This window comes from Oncorhynchus mykiss, chromosome 1 (genome assembly GCF_013265735.2).
Source record: "Oncorhynchus mykiss isolate Arlee chromosome 1, USDA_OmykA_1.1, whole genome shotgun sequence".
NCBI classification, from domain to species: Eukaryota; Metazoa; Chordata; class Actinopteri; order Salmoniformes; family Salmonidae; genus Oncorhynchus; species Oncorhynchus mykiss.
Window position 1 is genome coordinate 93,506,004 of NC_048565.1, and position 20,826 is coordinate 93,526,829.

General features: G+C 44.0%; 1 protein-coding gene across 1 annotated transcript in view; it reads right to left on the reverse strand.

The window, feature by feature from the left end:
* Nucleotides 1-20,826, reverse strand: part of LOC110513667 (dedicator of cytokinesis protein 1) — a 527,949-nt gene that overhangs the window by 323,599 nt on the left and 183,524 nt on the right. The window contains exon 25 of the mRNA XM_036990103.1: nt 12,661-12,767. Within this exon, the coding sequence (XP_036845998.1) occupies nt 12,661-12,767 (107 nt within the window). The remainder of the gene's footprint in view (nt 1-12,660; nt 12,768-20,826) is intronic.

Consider the following 20,826-nt stretch of genomic DNA (forward strand, 5'->3'; position numbering starts at 1 on the left):
GATGGAGGGACATGGGTCAGGAAGAAGAGGAGAATGGAGGAATGGAGAGAGATGGGTCAGGGAGAAGAGGAGGATGATGGGACATGGGTCAGGGAGAAGAGGAGGATGGTGGGACATGGGTCAGGAAGAAGAGGAGGATGGAGGGACATGGGTCAGGAAGAAGAGGAGGATGGAGGGACATGGGTCAGGAAGAAGAGGAGGATGGAGGGACATGGGTCAGGAAGAAGAGGAGGATGGAGGAATGGAGAGAGATGGGTCAGGGAGAAGAGGAGGATGATGGGACATGGGTCAGGGAGAAGAGGAGGATGGCGGGACATGGGTCAGGGAGAAGAGGAGGATGATGGGACATGGGTCAGGGAGAAGAGGAGGATGGAGGGACATGGGTCAGGGAGAAGAGGAGGATGGAGGGACATGGGTCAGGGAGAAGAGGAGGATGATGGGACATGGGTCAGGGAGAAGAAGAGGATGGAGGGACATGGGTCAGGGAGAAGAGGAGGATGGAGGGACATGGGTCAGGGAGAAGAGGCGGATGGAGGGACATGGGTCAAGGAGAAGAGGAGGATGGAGGGACATGGGTCAGGGAGAAGAGGAGGATGGAGGGACATGGGTCAGGGAGAAGAGGAGGATGGAGGGACATGGGTCAAGGAGAAGAGGAGGATGGAGTGACATGGGTCAGGAAGAAGAGGAGGATGGAGGGACATGGGTCAGGGAGAAGAGGAGGATGGAGGAATGGAGAGAGATGGGTCAGGGAGAAGAGGAGGATGGAGGGACATGGGTCAGGAAGAAGAGGAGGATGGAGTGACATGGGTCAGGAAGAAGAGGAGGATGGAGGGACATGGGTCAGGAAGAAGAGGAGGATGGAGGGACATGGGTCAGGGAGAAGAGGAGGATGATGGGACATGGGTCAGGGAGAAGAGGAGGATGAATGTCTCGAGGTAAGTTCACCTGTCTAACCCAGTGGTCACTAACTTTATCTGATCACAGTCACAGTCAGAAATGAAGCAGAGATATATGCAGCATTATCCTAATGAAACCATTTGTGTAGGAATGAGGATACTACAGTAGGTCTAATACATTATTACAGTATATGGACTACGTCTGATCTAATACATTATCACAGCATATTGACTATATGTCTGGTCTAATACATTATCACAGCATATTGACTATATGCCTGGTCTAATACATTATCACAGTGTCTGGCCTAATACATTATCACAGTATATTGACTATGTGTCTGATCTAATACATTATCACAGCATATTGACTACATGTCTGGCCTAATACATTATCACATCATATTGACTATGTCTGGTCTAATACATTATCACAGCATATGGACTACATGTCTGGTCTAATACATCATCACATCATATTGACTATGTGTCTGGTCTAATACATTATCACAGCATATTGACTATGTGTCTGGTCTAATACATTATCACTTCATATTGACTATATGTCTGGTCTAATACATTATCACAGCATATTGACTATATGTCTGGTCTAATACATTATCACAGTATAGTGACTATATGTCTGGTCTAATACATTATCACAGCATATTGACTATATGTCTGGTCTAATACATTATCACAGCATATTGACTATATGTCTGGTCTAATACATTATCACAGCATATTGACTATATGTCTGGTCTAGTACATTATCACAGCATATTGACTACATGTCTGGTCTAATACATTATCACAGTGTCTGGTCTAATACATTATCACAGTGTCTGGTCTAATACATTATCACAGCATATTGACTATATGCCTGGTCTAATACATTATCACAGCATATTGATTATGTCTAGTCTAATACATTATCACAGCATATGGACTACATGTCTGGTCTAATACATTATCACAGTGTCTGGTCTAATACATTATCACAGCATATTGACTACAGATGTTTGCTGTGGTCGTTGACAGTCTCTCTCTGGTCGCGGTTTTAAAAGTAATTAGAATCAAACTTTGCTGTGGGGTCGTGGAAGCAGTAGGCGCTGTGATTTGAGCTCTCTGATTGGCCAGCGCAGTAGGAGCACTTCAATTAGCCACAACTCTCCTGGTCCGCTGCGGAGGCGGAGCCTGTTCAGACTAATGAAATGGTTCAAAACATGGGAACGTTTTGGTGCACAGGGCTTCTGAACAGTGGTAAACAAACACTGTACAGCCTCAAAACATGGTTCAACTATAATGTTGATATCATGGACGGTCAGTCGTTGTAGCCACAGCTCTGTCTATGAATTTAAGAGAGGTTACATTTCCCCCCCCCACCACCACCACCCCCTCAGCTGTCAACCCGAAACGCTGGTGGGGTGACCCTTTGTAAATGGTTTGAAATGTCCATTGCCCATTTAGTGATTCTACACCTGCGTTGCTTGCTGCTGGTGGTTTTAGACTGGGGTTTCTGTAAAAGTACTTTGTGACATCAGCTGATGTACGAAGGGCTATATAAATAGCCAGAAGAGGACTGGCCACCCCACATAGCCTGGTTCCTCTCTAGGTTTCTTCCTAGAGTTCTGGCCTTTCTAGGGAGTTTTTCCTAGCCACCGTGCTTCTACACCTGCGTTGCTTGCTGTTTGGGGTTTTAGGCTGGGTTTCTGTACAGTACTTTGAGATATCAGCTGATGTACGAAGGGCTATATAATCACATTTGATTGATTGACATTGTGGTGCCATCTGTGGTGTACGGGACAGAACGCTAAGCTGTGTGCTGTTAGGGGACACTGTTGAGTAATCCTCCTGATGCTGAAACACCAAAACAAATCTCCCATCTGAGGGACTCTGGCTCATTGTCTACAGTGTTTAATACCTGGTCTTTCCAGTGCCGAAATTCCCTCACTCCCCCTCTCTATGGGAAACATACACACACACACACACACACACACTCACCCTCTCTCTCACACACACAAACGCCCTCTCACACACAAACACTCACCCTCTCTCACATACACACATACACACAAACACTCACCCTCTCTCACACACACACAAACGCCCTCTCACACACAAACACTCACCCTCTCTCACTCACACACACACACAAACACTCACCCTCTCTCACACACACACACAAACGCACTCTCACACACACACTCTCTCACACACACACACACACTCACCCTCTCTCACACACACACAAACGCACTCTCACACACACACTCACCCTCTCTCACACACACACAAACTCCCTCTCACACACACACAAACGCCCTCTCACACACACACAAACGCCCTCTCACACACACACACACACACACACACACACAAAAACACCCTCTCACACACACACAAAAACACCCTCTCACACACACACAAACACTCACCCTCTCTCACACACACACACACACACAAACACTCACCCTCTCTTACACACACACAAACTCTCACCCTCTCTCACACACACAAACACTCCCCCTCTCCATGGGAAACATACACACACACACACACTCACCCTCTCTCACACACACACAAACGCCCTCTCACACACACACACAAACACTCACCCTCTCTCACTCACACACACACACAAACACTCACACACACACAAACTCTCCACTTCTCTCACACACACACACACAAACACTCCCCCTCTCCATGGGAAACATACACACACACAAACACTCACCCTCTCTCTCACACACACATACAAGAGACAAGCTTTCTTGTCCTCCCACACAGCTAGATGAACAGCACTAGTAATCTGTTTGCGTGGGATAAAAACACAGAAGCACTTCAGAAATGACAGGCCATCCACATTGTTGGAGTGGCTGGCTAAGGTAGACTAGACTATAGACTAGACCAGAGGGTTGGTCCATTTTCACTAGGGTTTAATATATTAGACTTGAGGGTTGGTCCATATTCACTAGGGTTTAATATATTAGACTAGAGGGTTGGTCCATATTCACTAGGGTTTACTATAGTAGACTAGAGGGTTGGTCCATATTAGACCAGAGGGTTGGTCCATATTCACTAGGGTTTAAGATATTAGACTAGAGGGTTGGTCCATATTCACTAGGGTTTAATATATTAGACTAGAGGGTTGGTCCATATTCACTAGGGTTTACTATATTAGACTAGAGGGTTGGTCCATATTCACTAGGGTTCAATAGACTAGACCAGAGGGTTGGTCCATACTAGACCAGAGGGTTGGTCCATATTCACTAGGGTTCAATAGACTAGACCAGAGGGTTGGTCCATACTAGACCAGAGGGTTGGTCCATATTCACTAGGGTTTAATATATTAGACTTGAGGGTTGGTCCATATTAGACCAGAGGGTTGGTCCATATTAGACCAGAGGGTTGGTCCATATTAGACTAGAGGGTTGGTCCATATTAGACCAGAGGGTTGGTCCATATTCACTAGGGTTTAATATATTAGACTTGAGGGTTGGTCCATATTCACTAGGGTTTACTATATTAGACTAGAGGGTTGGTCCATATTAGACCAGAGGGTTGGTCCATATTCACTAGGGTTTAATATATTAGACTTGAGGGTTGGTCCATATTAGACCAGAGGGTTGGTCCATATTCACTAGGGTTTAAGATATTAGACTAGAGGGTTGGTCCATATTCACTAGGGTTTACTATATTAGACTAGAGGGTTGGTCCATATTAGACCAGAGGGTTGGTCCATATTCACTAGGGTTTAATATATTAGACCAGAGGGTTGGTCCATTTTCACTAGGGTTTAATATATTAGACTAGAGGGTTGGTACATATTAGACTAGAGGGTTGGTCCATATTAGACCAGAAGGTTGGTCCATATTCACTAGGGTTTAATATATTAGACTTGAGGGTTGGTCCATATTCACTAGGGTTTAATATATTAGACTTGAGGGTTGGTCCATATTCACTAGGGTTTAATATATTAGACTTGAGGGTTGGTCCATATTAGACCAGAGGGTTGGTCCATATTCACTAGGGTTTAATATATTAGACTTGAGGGTTGGTCCATATTCACTAGGGTTTACTATATTAGACTAGAGGGTTGGTCCATATTAGACCAGAGGGTTGGTCCATATTCACTAGGGTTTAATATATTAGACTTGAGGGTTGGTCCATATTCACTAGGGTTTACTATATTAGACTAGAGGGTTGGTCCATATTAGACCAGAGGGTTGGTCCATATTCACTAGGGTTTAATATATTAGACTTGAGGGTTGGTCCATATTCACTAGGGTTTACTATATTAGACTAGAGGGTTGGTCCATATTCACTAGGGTTTAATATATTAGACTTGAGGGTTGGTCCATATTCACTAGGGTTTACTATATTAGACTAGAGGGTTGGTCCATATTAGACCAGAGGGTTGGTCCATATTCACTAGGGTTTAATATATTAGACTTGAGGGTTGGTCCATATTCACTAGGGTTTACTATATTAGACTAGAGGGTTGGTCCATATTAGACCAGAGGGTTGGTCCATATTCACTAGGGTTTAAGATATTAGACTAGAGGGTTGGTCCATATTCACTAGGGTTTACTATATTAGACTAGAGGGTTGGCCCATACTAGACCAGAGGGTTGGTCCTTTTTCACTAGGGTTTAATATATTAGACTAGAGGGTTGGTCCTTATTCACTAGGGTTTAATATATTAGACTAGAGGGTTGGTCCAAATTAGACTAGAGGGTTGGTCCATATTAGACCAGAGGGTTGGTCCATATTAGACCAGAGGGTTGGTCCATATTCACTAGGGTTTAATATATTAGACTTGAGGGTTGGTCCATATTCACTAGGGTTTAATATATTAGACTAGAGGGTTGGTCCATATTAGACCAGAAGGTTGGTCCATATTCACTAGGGTTCAATAGACTAGACCAGAGGGTTGGTCCTTTTTCACTAGGGTTTAAGATATTAGACTAGAGGGTTGGTCCATATTCACTAGGGTTTACTATACTAGACCAGAGGGTTGGCCCATATTCACTAGGGTTTAATATATTAGACTAGACCAGAGGGTTGGTCCATATTCACTAGGGTTTACTATATTAGACTAGACCAGAGGGTTGGTCCATATTAGACCAGAGGGTTGGCCCATATTAGACCAGAGGGTTGGTCCATATTAGACCAGAGGGTTGGCCCATATTCACTAGGGTTTAATATATTAGACCAGAGGGTTGGCCCATACTAGACCAGAGGGTTGGTCCATATTCACTAGGGTTTAATATATTAGACTAGACCAGATGGTTGGCCCATATTCACTAGGGTTCACTATACTAGACCAGAGGGTTGGTCCATATTCACTAGGGTTTAATATATTAGACTAGAGGGTTGGTCCAAATTAGACTAGAGGGTTGGTCCATATTCACTAGGGTTTAATATATTAGACTAGAGAGTTGGTCCATATTAGACTAGAGGGTTGGCCCATACTAGACCAGAGGGTTGGTCCATATTCACTAGGGTTTAATATATTAGACTAGAGGGTTGGCCCATACTAGACCAGAGGGTTGGTCCATATTAGACCAGAGGGTTGGTCCATATTCACTAGGGTTTAATATATTAGACTAGAGGGTTGGTCCATATTAGACTAGGGTTTACTATATTAGACTAGAGGGTTGGTCCATATTAGACTAGAGGGTTGGCCCATACTTGACCAGAGGGTTGGTCCATATTCACTAGGGTTTAATATATTAGACTAGAGGGTTGGCCCATATTAGACTAGAGGGTTGGCCCATATTAGACTAGAGGGTTGGTCCATATTCACTAGGGTTTAATATATTAGACTAGAGGGTTGGCCCATACTAGACCAGAGGGTTGGTCCATATTAGACTAGAGGGTTGGCCCATACTAGACCAGAGGGTTGGTCCATATTCACTAGGGTTTAATATATTAGACTAGAGGGTTGGTCCATATTCACTAGGGTTTACTATATTAGACTAGAGGGTTGGTCCATATTCACTAGGGTTTAATTGACTAGACTAGAGGGTTGGCCCATATTAGACTAGAGGGTTGGCCCATATTAGACTAGAGGGTTGGCCCATACTAGACCAGAGGGTTGGTCCATATTCACTAGGGTTTAATATATTAGACTAGAGGGTTGGCCCATACTAGACTAGAGGGTTGGTCCATATTAGACTAGAGGGTGGCCCATATTAGACTAGAGGGTTGGCCCATATTAGACTAGAGGGTTGGTCCATATTCACTAGGGTTTAATATATTAGACTAGAGGGTTGGTCCATATTAGACTAGAGGGTTGGCCCATATTAGACTAGAGGGTTGGCCCATACTAGACCAGAGGGTTGGTCCATATTCACTAGGGTTTAATATATTAGACTAGAGGGTTGGCCCATATTAGACTAGAGGGTTGGTCCATATTAGACTAGAGGGTTGGCCCATATTAGACTAGAGGGTTGGCCCATATTAGACCAGAGGGTTGGTCCATATTCACTAGGGTTTAATATATTAGACTAGAGGGTTGGTCCATATTAGACTAGAGGGTTGGCCCATATTAGACTAGAGGGTTGGCCCATACTAGACCAGAGGGTTGGTCCATATTCACTAGGGTTTAATATATTAGACTAGAGGGTTGGCCCATATTAGACTAGAGGGTTGGTCCATATTAGACTAGAGGGTTGGCCCATATTAGACTAGAGGGTTGGCCCATACTAGACCAGAGGGTTGGTCCATATTCACTAGGGTTTAATATATTAGACTAGAGGGTTGGCCCATACTAGACTAGAGGGTTGGTCCATATTAGACTAGAGGGTTGGCCCATATTAGACTAGAGGGTTGGCCCATATTAGACTAGATGGTTGGCCCATATTAGACTAGAGGGTTGGCCCATATTAGACTAGAGGGTTGGTCCATATTAGACCAGAGGATTGGCCCATATTAGATGAGAGGGTTGGTCCATATTAGACTAGAGGGTTGGCCCATATTAGACTAGAGGGTTGGCCCACATTAGACTAGAGGGTTGGCCCATATTAGACTAGACGGTTGGCCCATATTAGACTAGAGGGTTGGCCCATATTAGACTAGAGGGTTGGTCCATATTCACTAGGGTTTAATATATTAGACTAGAGGGTAGGCCCATATTAGACTAGAGGGTTGGCCCATAGTCACTATGGTTAAGTATACTAGAGGGTTGGCCCATATTAGACTAGAGGGTTGGCCCATATTAGACTAGCGGGGGAATATTGTTTGAACGGGGTTATAATAGGGACATGGGGTTATAATGGGTTTATAATAGGGACATGGGGTTATAATAGGGATATGGAGTTATAATGGGTTTATAATAGGAACATGGGGTTATAATAGGGACATGGGTTTATAATAGGGACATGGGTTTATAATGGGTTTATAATAGGGACATGGGTTTATAATAGGGACATGGGTTTATAATGGGTTTATAATAGGGACATGGGTTTATAATAGGGACATGGGGTTATAATGGGTTTATAATAGGGACATGGGGTTATAATGGGGTTATAATAGGGACATAGGGCTATAAATGGGTTATTATGGGGGCATGGGGTTAAAATGGGGTTTCAATAGGGACATGGGGTTATAACAGAGTGATAATAGGGATATAACTGGGTTATAACGGGGGAACAGGGTTATAATGGGGTAGTAACAGAGAAAAATGGGGGAAAATGGTTTATAATGGGGAAAAGGGTATAGGGTTATAACAGAGTTATAATGGGGAAATAAGGTTATAATGGGGGATTAGGTTTATAATGGGGGAATAGGGTGATAATGGGGTTATAATAGGGGAACAGGGTTCAAATCAGGGTACAGGGTTATAATGGGGGAATATGGTTTTATCTGGTACTAAAATAAACCTGATACTCCTAGATGTAGGGTTATAATGGGGGAATAATCCTGATACTCCTAGATGTAGGGTTATAATGGGGGAATAATCCTGATACTCCTAGATGTAGGGTTATAATGGGGGAATAATCCTGATACTCCTAGATGTAGGGTTATAATGGGGGAATAAACATGATACTCCTAGATGTAGGGTTATAATGGGGGAATAAACCTGATACTCCTAGATGTAGGGTTATAATGGGGGAATAATCATGATACTCCTAGATGTAGGGTTATAATGGGGGAATAATCCTGATACTCCTAGATGTAGGGTTATAATGGGGGAATAGGTTTATAATGGGGGAATAATCCTGATACTCCTAGATGTAGGGTTATAATGGGGGAATAATCCTGATACTCCTAGATGTAGGGTTATAATGGGGGAATAATCCTGATACTCCTAGATGTAGGGTTATAATGGGGGAATAATCCTGATACTCCTAGATGTAGGGTTATAATGGGGGAATAAACCTGATACTCCTAGATGTAGGGTTATAATGGGGGAATAATCCTGATACTCCTAGATGTAGGGTTATAATGGGGGAATAATCCTGATACTCCTAGATGTAGGGTTATAATGGGGGAATAATCCTGATACTCCTAGATGTAGGGTTATAATGGGGGAATAATCCTGATACTCCTAGATGTAGGGTTATAATGGGGGAATAATCCTGATACTCCTAGATGTAGGGTTATAATGGGGGAATAATCCTGATACTCCTAGATGTAGGGTTATAATGGGTGAATAATCCTGATACTCCTAGATGTAGGGTTATAATGGGGGAATAGGTTTATAATGGGGGAATAATCATGATACTCCTAGATGTAGGGTTATAATGGGGGAATAATCCTGATACTCCTAGATGTAGGGTTATAATGGGGGAATAATCCTGATACTCCTAGATGTAGGGTTATAATGGGTGAATAATCCTGATACTCCTAGATGTAGGGTTATAATGGGGGAATAATCCTGATACTCCTAGATGTAGGGTTATAATGGGGGAATAGGTTTATAATGGGGGAATAATCCTGATACTCCTAGATGTAGGGTTATAATGGGGGAATAAACCTGATACTCCTAGATGTAGGGTTATAATGGGGGAATAATCCTGATACTCCTAGATGTGTTGTTGTGTATCCATTGGAAACCAAGTCGGCTCTCCCTTGGAGTCGAAGCTGGGGGCCTGTTTCATGGTGTCATTTCCTGTCATTTCTAATTGGTTTAGAGGTCAGTAGAAAGCACAAAGAGAGAGTTCCCATAGAAAGAATCAGCTGTTGTTTCCCTCATCCATCTACATTAGACCAGTGCTTTGGGCAGTCAGTGGGTCTGTCCTCATCCATCTACATTAGACCAGTCAGTGGGTCTGTCCTCATCCATCTACATTAGATCAGTGCTTTGGGCAGTCAGTGGGTCTGTCCTCATCCATCTACATTAGATCAGTCAGTGTGTCTGTCCTCATCCATCTACATTAGACCAGTCAGTGGGTCTGTCCTCATCCATCTACATTAGACCAGTCAGTGGGTCTGTCCTCATCCATCTACATTAGACCAGTCAGTGGGTCTGTCCTCATCCATCTACATTAGATCAGTCAGTGTGTCTGTCCTCATCCATCTACATTAGACCAGTCAGTGTGTCTGTCCTCATCCATCTGCATTAGACCAGTCAGTGTGTCTGTCCTCATCCATCTACATTAGACCAGTCAGTATGTCTGTCCTCATCCATCTACATTAGACCAGACAGTGGGTCTGTCCTCATCCATCTACATTAGACCAGTCAGTGTGTCTGTCCTCATCCATCTACATTATATCAGTCAGTGTGTCTGTCCTCATCCATCTGCATTAGACCAGTCAGTGTGTCTGTCCTCATCCATCTACATTAGACCAGTCAGTATGTCTGTCCTCATCCATCTACATTAGACCAGACAGTGGGTCTGTCCTCATCCATCTACATTAGACCAGTCAGTGTGTCTGTCCTCATCCATCTACATTATATCAGTCAGTGTGTCTGTCCTCATCCATCTCCATTAGACCAGTCAGTGTGTCTGTCCTCATCCATCTCCATTAGACCAGTCAGTGTGTCTGTCCTCATCCATCTACATTAGACCAGTGTCTTTCCTCATCCATCTAGCGTGTATTGTGTTGTGTGTGTATTGGGCTGTGTGCGTGTATTGGGTTGTGTGTGTATTGGGCTAACCCCACACACAGACACTAACCCCACACACAGACACTAACCACACAGACACTAACCCCACACACAGACACTAACGTAGGGCTAGCGTGTGCCACAGTAGGCTGTATGGAGGACCAGCCTCTCTGGTCAACATCCATTACCTTCAGGGCTGCTTGGCAGGAAGGTTTAAATCCTCCCCTCTAACACAGAGCAGCCTGACATGGTACATTACAGAACTACACAGACACCTTCCTCAACTACCTGCCATGTTCAACTGACACATGGTGGCTGACAGAGGGGGGAGATGGAGACATACGGAGAGAGGGGGGAAGAGAGATACGGAGAGAGGGGGAAGAGAGATACGGAGAGGGGGGAAGAGAGATACGGAGAGGGGGGAAGAGAGATACGGAGAGGGGGGAAGAGAGATACGGAGAGGGGGGGAAGAGAGATACGGAGAAGGGGGAAGAGAGATACGGAGAGGGGGGAAGAGAGATACGGAGAGGGGGGGAAGAGAGATACGGAGAAGGGGGAAGAGAGATACGGAGAGGGGGGGGGGAAGAGAGATACGGAGAGGGGGGGAAGAGAGATACGGAGAGGGGGGAAGAGAGATACGGAGAGGGGGGAAGAGAGATACGGAGAGGGAGGGAAGAGAGATACGGAGAAGGGGGAAGAGAGATACGGAGAGGGGGGAAGAGAGATACGGAGAGGGGGGGGAAGAGAGATACAGAGAGGGGGGGGGAGAGAGATACGGAGAAGGGGGAAGAGAGATACGGAGAGGGGGGAAGAGAGATACGGAGAGGGGGGGAAGAGACGGAGAGACAGAAGGAGAGCGGGGGAAGAGAGATACGGAGAGGGGGGAAGAGAGATACGGAGAGGGGGGGGGAAGAGACGGAGAGACAGAAGGAGAGCGGGGGAAGAGAGATACGGAGAGAGAGAAGGAGATGGGGGGAAGAGACAGAGAGAGAGAAGGAGAGGGGGGGAAGAGACGGAGAGAGAGAAGGAGATGGGGGGAAGAGACGGAGAGACAGAAGGAGAGCGGGGGAAGATACGGAGAGAGAGAAGGAGAGGGGGGGATGAGACGGAGAGAGAGAAGGACAGGGGGGATGAGAGATACGGAGAGAGAGAAGGAGAGGGGGGGAAGAGAGATACGGAGAGAGAGAATGAGAGGGGGGAAGAGAGATACGGAGAGAGAGAAGGAGGGGGGGGAAGAGAGATACGGAGAGAGAGAAGGAGAGGGGGGAAGAGAGATACGGAGAGCGAGAAGGAGGGGGGGGAGAAAGGAAGATAAGGAGAGAGACTATCAAGCTGACAGAATTATCTAGAATAGATAAGATGGATTAGTGTGGTGGGGTCTTCTCTGACACAGAGACAACAGGACTGACTGTAGCACCACCCTGACATAACCCTGTTACACCTTAACATGGCACACTGGAGACGGGCGTGTTGGGGTTTCATCGTGTGTGGGGCTTGGCATGCGGGGCTTGGCGTGTGGGGCTTGGCTGTGCAGAGCTTCAAGGTCGAGGCTTCATCGTGCAGAGCTTGGCTGTTTGGAGCTCTGTGCGTGGGGCTGTTTGGCTCGCTGTGCGTGGGGCTGTTTGGCTCGCTATGCGTGGGGCTGTTTGGCGCTCTGTGTGTAGGGCTGGCAGAGATGGTGCTGAGTAGTGAAGTTCTTACCATGCTGTGTGAAGAGATCACTGTGGACGATGTCGATGAGGCAGTTCAGCTTCTGTTTGACCAGACGACCCAGAGGAACCTTCAGAATGAACTCTGTGAACAGTTTACTGTAAAGACAAACAGAATGAACTCTGTGAACAGTTTACTGTAAAGACAAACAGAATGAACTCTGAACAGTTTACTGTAAAGACAAACAGCATGAACTCTGAACAGTTTACTGTAAAGACAAACAACAGAATGAACTCTGAACAGTTTACTGTAAAGACAAAAAACAGAATGAATTCTGAACAGTTTACTGTAAAGACAAAAAACAGAATGAATTCTGAACAGTTTACTGTAAAGACAAAAAACAGAATGAATTCTGAACAGTTTACTGTAAAGACAAAAAACAGAATGAATTCTGAACAGTTTACTGTAAAGACAAAAAACAGAATGAATTCTGAACAGTTTACTGTAAAGAGAAACAACATAATTAACTCTGAACAGTTTACTGTAAAGACAAACAACAGAATTAACTCTGAACAGTTTACTGTAAAGACAAACAGAATTAACTTTGTGAACAGTTTACTGTAAAGACAAACAACAGAATTAACTCTGAACAGTTTACTGTAAAGACAAACAACAGAATTAACTCTGAACAGTTTACTGTAAAGACAAACAACAGAATTAACTCTGAACAGTTTACTGTAAAGACAAACAACAACAAAACAACAGAAATGTCCGATAGGAGCAGAGTTTTATTGGCTCAGCGGCTGTAGTCATTCATTAAATCCAATGTCCATGTCAGATGGTGACGTCTCTACTGAGTTGGTGTCAGCCTTAGTTCCAGGTAGTTGGTGTCAGGCTTAGTTCCAGGTAGTTGGTGTCAGCCTTAGTTCCAGGTAGTTGGTGTCAGCCTTAGTTCCAGGTAGTTGGTGTCAGCCTTAGTTCCAGGTAGTAGGTGTCAGCCTTAGTTCCAGGTAGTTGGTGTCAGCCTTAGTTCCAGGTAGTAGGTGTCAGCCTTAGTTCCAGGTAGTAGGTGTCAGCCTTAGTTCCAGGTAGTTGGTGTCAGCCTTAGTTCCAGGTAGTTGGTATCAGCCTTAGTTCCAGATAGTTGGTATCAGCCTTAGTTCCAGGTAGTTGGTATCAGCCTTAGTTCCAGGTAGTTGGTGTCAGTCTTAGTTCCAGGTAGTTGGTATCAGCCTTAGTTCCAGGTAGTTGGTATCAGCCTTAGTTCCAGGTAGTTGGTGTCAGCCTTAGTTCCAGGTAGTTGGTGTCAGTCTTAGTTCCAGGTAGTTGGTATCAGTCTTAGTTCCAGGTAGTTGGTGTGAGCCTTAGTTCCAGGTAGTTGGTATCAGCCTTAGTTCCAGGTAGTTGGTGTCAGTCTTAGTTCCAGGTAGTTGGTGTCAGTCTTAGTTCCAGGTAGTTGGTATCAGCCTTAGTTCCAGGTAGTTGGTGTCAGCCTTAGTTCCAGGTAGTAGGTGTCAGCCTTAGTTCCAGGTAGTTGGTGTCAGTCTTAGTTCCAGGTAGTTGGTATCAGTCTTAGTTCCAGGTAGTTGGTGTGAGCCTTAGTTCCAGGTAGTTGGTATCAGTCTTAGTTCCAGGTAGTTGGTGTCAGCCTTAGTTCCAGGTAGTTGGTATCAGCCTTAGTTCCAGGTAGTTGGTGTCAGTCTTAGTTCCAGGTAGTTGGTTCAGTTAGGTGGAATGTAAACTATTTATCTGCTGTGTCATAGTGAGTGAGCAACATAGTTGTTGAACAAGACAGAGACTGTTACAGGCTACCAACAGTTCCCTGTATACAGCCTTCAACCCATGTTGTATGTGTGTGACTACAGTATACTGACATGAAGAACCCACGGGTATTACATAGAACTACATCATGTTAACAACATGGGTATTACATAGAACTACATGTTAACAACATGGGTATTACATAGAACTACATCCTGTTAACACCATGGGTATTACATAGAACTACATCCTGTTAACACCATGGGTATTACATAGAACTACATCATGTTAACAACATGGGTATTACATAGAACTACATGTTAACAACATGGGTATTACATAGAACTACATCCTGTTAACACCATGGGTATTACATAGAACTACATCCTGTTAACACCACGGGTATTACATAGAACTACATCATGTTAACAACATGGGTATTACATAGAACTACATGTTAACAACATGGGTATTACATAGAACTACATCATGTTAACAACATGGGTATTACATAGAACACAACTACATCCTGTTAACACCATGGGTATTACATAGAACACAACTACATCCTGTTAACAACATGGGTATTACATAGAACTACATCCTGTTAACAACATGGGTATTACATAGAACTACATCCTGTTAACACCATGGGTATTACATAGAACACAACTACATCCTGTTAACAACATGGGTATTACATAGAACTACATCCTGTTAACAACATGGGTATTACATAGAACTACATCCTGTTAACACCATGGGTATTACATAGAACACAACTACATCATGTTAACAACATGGGTATTACATAGAACTACATCCTGTTAACAACATGGGTATTACATAGAACTACATCATGTTAACAACATGGGTATTACATAGAACACAACTACATCCTGTTAACAACATGGGTATTACATAGAACTACATCCTGTTAACAACATGGGTATTACATAGAACTACATCCTGTTAACACCATGGGTATTACATAGAACACAACTACATCCTGTTAACAACATGGGTATTACATAGAACTACATCCTGTTAACAACATGGGTATTACATAGAACTACATCCTGTTAACACCATGGTATTACATAGAACACAACTACATAATGTTAACAACATGGGTATTACATAGAACTACATCCTGTTAACAACATGGGTATTACATAGAACTACATCCTGTTAACAACATGGGTATTACATAGAACTACATCATGTTAACAACATGGGTATTACATAGAACACAACTACATCCTGTTAACAACATGGGTATTACATAGAACTACATCCTGTTAACAACATGGGTATTACATAGAACTACATCCTGTTAACAACATGGGTATTACATAGAACTACATCCTGTTAACACCATGGGTATTACATAGAACTACATCATGTTAACAACATGGGTATTGCATAGAATACAACTACATCATGTTAACAACATGGGTATTACATAGAACTACATCCTGTTAACAACATGGGTATTACATAGAACTACATCATGTTAACAACATGGGTATTACATAGAACTACATCCTGTTAACAACATGGGTATTACATAGAACTACATCCTGTTAACAACATGGGTATTACATAGAACACAACTACATCCTGTTAACAACATGGGTATTACATAGAACTACATCCCGTTAACACCATGGGTAATACATAGAACTACATCCCGTTAACAACATGGGTATTACATAGAACTACATCCCGGTAACAACATGGGTATTACATAGAACTACATCCCGTTAACAACATGGGTATTACATAGAACTACATCCCGGTAACAACATGGGTATTACATAGAACTACATCCTGTTAACAACATGGGTATTACATAGAACTACATCCTGGTAACAACATGGGTATTACATAGAACTACATCATGTTAACAACATGGGTATTACATAGAACTACATCCTGGTAACAACATGGGTATTACATAGAACTACATCCTGTTAACAACATGGGTATTACATAGAACTACATCATGTTAACAACATGGGTATTACATAGAACTACATCATGTTAACAACATGGGTATTACATAGAACACAACTACATCATGTTAACAACATGGGTATTACATAGAACTGCATCATGTTAACAACATGGGTATTACATAGAACACAACTACATCCTGTTAACAACATGGGTATTACATAGAACTGCATCATGTTAACAACATGGGTATTACATAGAACACAACTACATCCTGTTAACAACATGGGTATTACATAGAACACAACTACATCATGTTAACAACATGGGTATTACATAGAACTACATCTTGTTAACAACATGGGTATTACATAGAACACAACTACATCCTGTTAACAACATGGGTATTACATAGAACTACATCCTGTTAACAACATGGGTATTACATAGAACACAACTACATCCTGTTAACAACATGGGTATTACATAGAACACAACTACATCCCGTTAACAACATGGGTATTACATAGAACTACATCCTGTTAACAACATGGGTATTACATAGAACTACATCCTGTTAACACCATGGGTATTACATAGAACTACATCCTGTTAACACCATGGGTATTACATAGAACTACATCCTGTTGACAACATGGGTATTACATAGAACTACATCCTGTTAACAACATGGGTATTACATAGAACTACATCCTGTTAACAACATGGGTATTACATAGAACACAACTACATCATGTTAACAACATGGGTATTACATAGAACTACATCCTGTTAACAACATGGGTATTACATAGAACTACATCATGTTAACAACATGGGTATTACATAGAACACAACTACATCCTGTTAACAACATAGGTATTACATAGAACTACATCCTGTTAACAACATGGGTATTACATAGAACTACATCCTGTTAACAACATGGGTATTACATAGAACTACATCCTGTTAACAACATGGGTATTACATAGAACTACATCCTGTTAACAACATGGGTATTACATAGAACTACATCCTGTTAACAACATGGGTATTACATAGAACACAACTACATCCTGTTAACAACATGGGTATTACATAGAACACAACTACATCCTGTTAACATGGGTATTACATAGAACTACATCCTGTTAACAACATGGGTATTACATAGAACTACATCATGTTAACAACATGGGTATTACATAGAACTACATCCTGTTAACAACATGGGTATTACATAGAACTACATCCTGTTAACAACATGGGTATTACATAGAACACAACTACATCCTGTTAACAACATGGGTATTACATAGCACTACATCCTGTTAACAACATGGGTATTACATAGAACTACATCCTGTTAACACCATGGGTATTACATAGAACACAACTACATCATGTTAACAACATGGGTATTACATAGAACTACATCCTGTTAACAACATGGGTATTACATAGAACACAACTACATCCTGTTAACAACATGGGTATTACATAGAACACAACTACATCATGTTAACAACATGGGTATTACATAGAACTACATCCTGTTAACAACATGGGTATTACATAGAACACAACTACATCTTGTTAACAACATGGGTATTACATAGAACACAACTAAATCATGTTAACAACATGGGTATTACATAGAACTACATCCTGTTAACAACATGGGTATTACATAGAACACAACTACATCATGTTAACAACATGGGTATTACATAGAACTACATCCTGTTAACAACATGGGTATTACATAGAACTACATCCTGTTAACACCATGGTATTACATAGAACACAACAACATGGGTATTACATAGAACTACATCATGTTAACAACATGGGTATTACATAGAACTACATCCTGTTAACAACATGGGTATTACATAGAACTACATCATGTTAACAACATGGGTATTACATAGAACTACATCCTGTTAACAACATGGGTATTACATAGAACTACATCCTGTTAACAACACGGGTATTACATAGAACACAACTACATCCTGTTAACAACATGGGTATTACATGGAACTACATCCTGTTAACACCATGGGTATTACATGGAACTACATCCTGTTAACACCATGGGTATTACATAGAACACAACTACATCATTGTAGCAACATGGCCATTGAATTGACCATATTTTGTATGCAATATATCCTTTGAGGAAAATGTTCTCTTGAGGAAAGCATATTCATGGGATGAGGGATGAGGGATGAAGGGGTGTCTCCTTCGCTAGAGGACGGTTACTGAAGTTCTGCTTGCTGCCCCGTTGGAGGCAAGTGTTTGGCAAGGGATGAAACATTCTCAGCGTGGCCTCAATTCATCCCTCTCTTCTCCTCAGCCAGGTTTGTGTTGACAACTGGAGCAACTAATCCCCTGCTCTTCTGTCGGTGCGGAAGAAAAGCAGAAAGCTTGGCCCTTCACCTTCCTTTCCTTCGGCTCTGATAGAACAGCTTTGCCCTGACGGCGCTGTCAGGAAACAGGAAACGGGAGCTGGGTGGAAAGTAGAAAGCACAGCTACACAGAAAGGCCAGCTGAACACTGTAATCTGTGATTAGAAAAGAAGCCAGGGACACAGCAGGTGGGGAAAATGACACTGTTTGAACTTTGTATTCAGGTGTTTTCTGGCTTTAACACTGGACACCGTGGGGAACAGGAGACCAGGGGAGAAGAGGATGGAGAGGAGGGGAGAAGAGGAGGGAGGGAGGGAGGGAGGAGAGGGGGATAGAGGGAGGGAGGAGAGGGGGATAGATGGAGGGAGGAGAGGGGGATAGAGGGAGGAAGGAGAGGGGGATAGAGGAGGGAGGGAGGAGAGGAGGATAGAGGAGGGAGGGAGGAGAGGAGGGAGGAGAGGAGGGAGGGAGGGAGGGAGGGAGGGAGGGAGGGAGGGAGGGAGGGAGGGAGGGAGGGAGGGAGGGAGGGAGGGAGGGAGGGAGGGAGGGAGGGAGGGAGGACAGGAGGGAGGACAGGAGGGAGGGAGGACAGGAGGGAGGGAGGAGATGGGGATAGAAGAAGAGGGAGGGAGGAGAGGAGGATAGAAGAGGCGGGAGGGAGGAGAGGAGGATAGAAGAGGAAGGAGGGAGGAGGGAGGGGATGGGGATAGAAGAGGAAGGAGGGAGGAGAGGAGGATAGAAGAGGAGGGAGGGAGGAGGATAGAAGAGGAGGGAGGGAGGGAGGGAGGGAGGGAGGGAGGGAGGGAGGGAGGGAGGGAGGGAGGGAGGGAGGGAGGGAGGGAGGGAGGGAGGGAGGGAGGGAGGGAGGGAGGGAGATAGAAGAGGAGGGAGGAGAGGAGGATAGAAGAGGAGGGAGGAGAGTAGGATAGAAGAGGAGGGAGGAGAGGAGGATAGAAGAGGTGGAAGGGAGGAGAGGAGGGCAGAAGAGGAGGAAGGGAGGAGAGGAGAAGAGGAGGGAAGGAGGTGTCATGACATTGGCCTCTTTGGGTATAGCAATCCCATCCCCCTCTCCCTGCCTCCCACTTGCCTCCTTCAACTAGGCTGCTGTGTTCAGAGGTCGTAAATTCCTGAGAAGACCTCATGGACACACAGTTATAGAGAGTTGTTTTTCATGGAGAACAAAGGAAATCCTTCCACCTCACAGAACTTGAGGTACGAACAAATTTCATGTTCCGGAGAAAGTATAAAAGATGGGTGAAGAATCCAGCGACGAACTGGTCCGTTTGTCACAACTTGGGGAAGCTCATGGGAGACGGTGTGGCCACATTACCATAACGCTGTTTATATAATAGCCTCAGATATGAGGTTGACATCTAATTGTTGTATTAGATGAATGAGTGAGGATGATACTGTTTGTATAATGGTGTAATATGATGTTGGACTGTTTAATGAAGAAAAACACAATTCCCTTTTGATTTGAACTAAATCAGAGGACCTCCCCTGAGCCCAGTTAGGGTCAGACATCCTGGACCGCCCCTGAGCCCAGTTAGGGTCAGGCCTCCTGGACCGCCCCTGAGCCCAGTTAGGGTCAGACATCCTGGACCGCCCCTGAGCCTAGTTAGGGCCAGACATCCTGGACTGCCCCTGAGCCCAGTTAGGGTCAGACATCCTGGACCGCCCCTGAGCCTAGTTAGGGCCAGACATCCTGGACTGCCCCTGAGCCCAGTTAGGGTCAGGCCTCCTGGACCGCCCCTGAGCCTAGTTAGGGCCAGACATCCTGGACTGCCCCTGAGACCAGTTAGGGTCAGGCCTCCTGGGACCGCCCCTGAGCCCAGTTAGGGTCAGACATCCTGGACCGCCCCTGAGCCCAGTTAGGGTCAGACATCCTGGACCGCCCCTCAGCCCAGTTAGGGTCAGACATCCTGGACCGCCCCTGAGCCCAGTTAGGGTCAGACATCCTGGACCGCCCCTGAGCCCAGTTAGGGTCAGGCCTCCTGGGACAGCCCCTTTTCTGCCATTCTGAATAAAACCCAACTTTGAGAAATGATCAGCAGACCGAGCTTACCTCAATTACGAGATG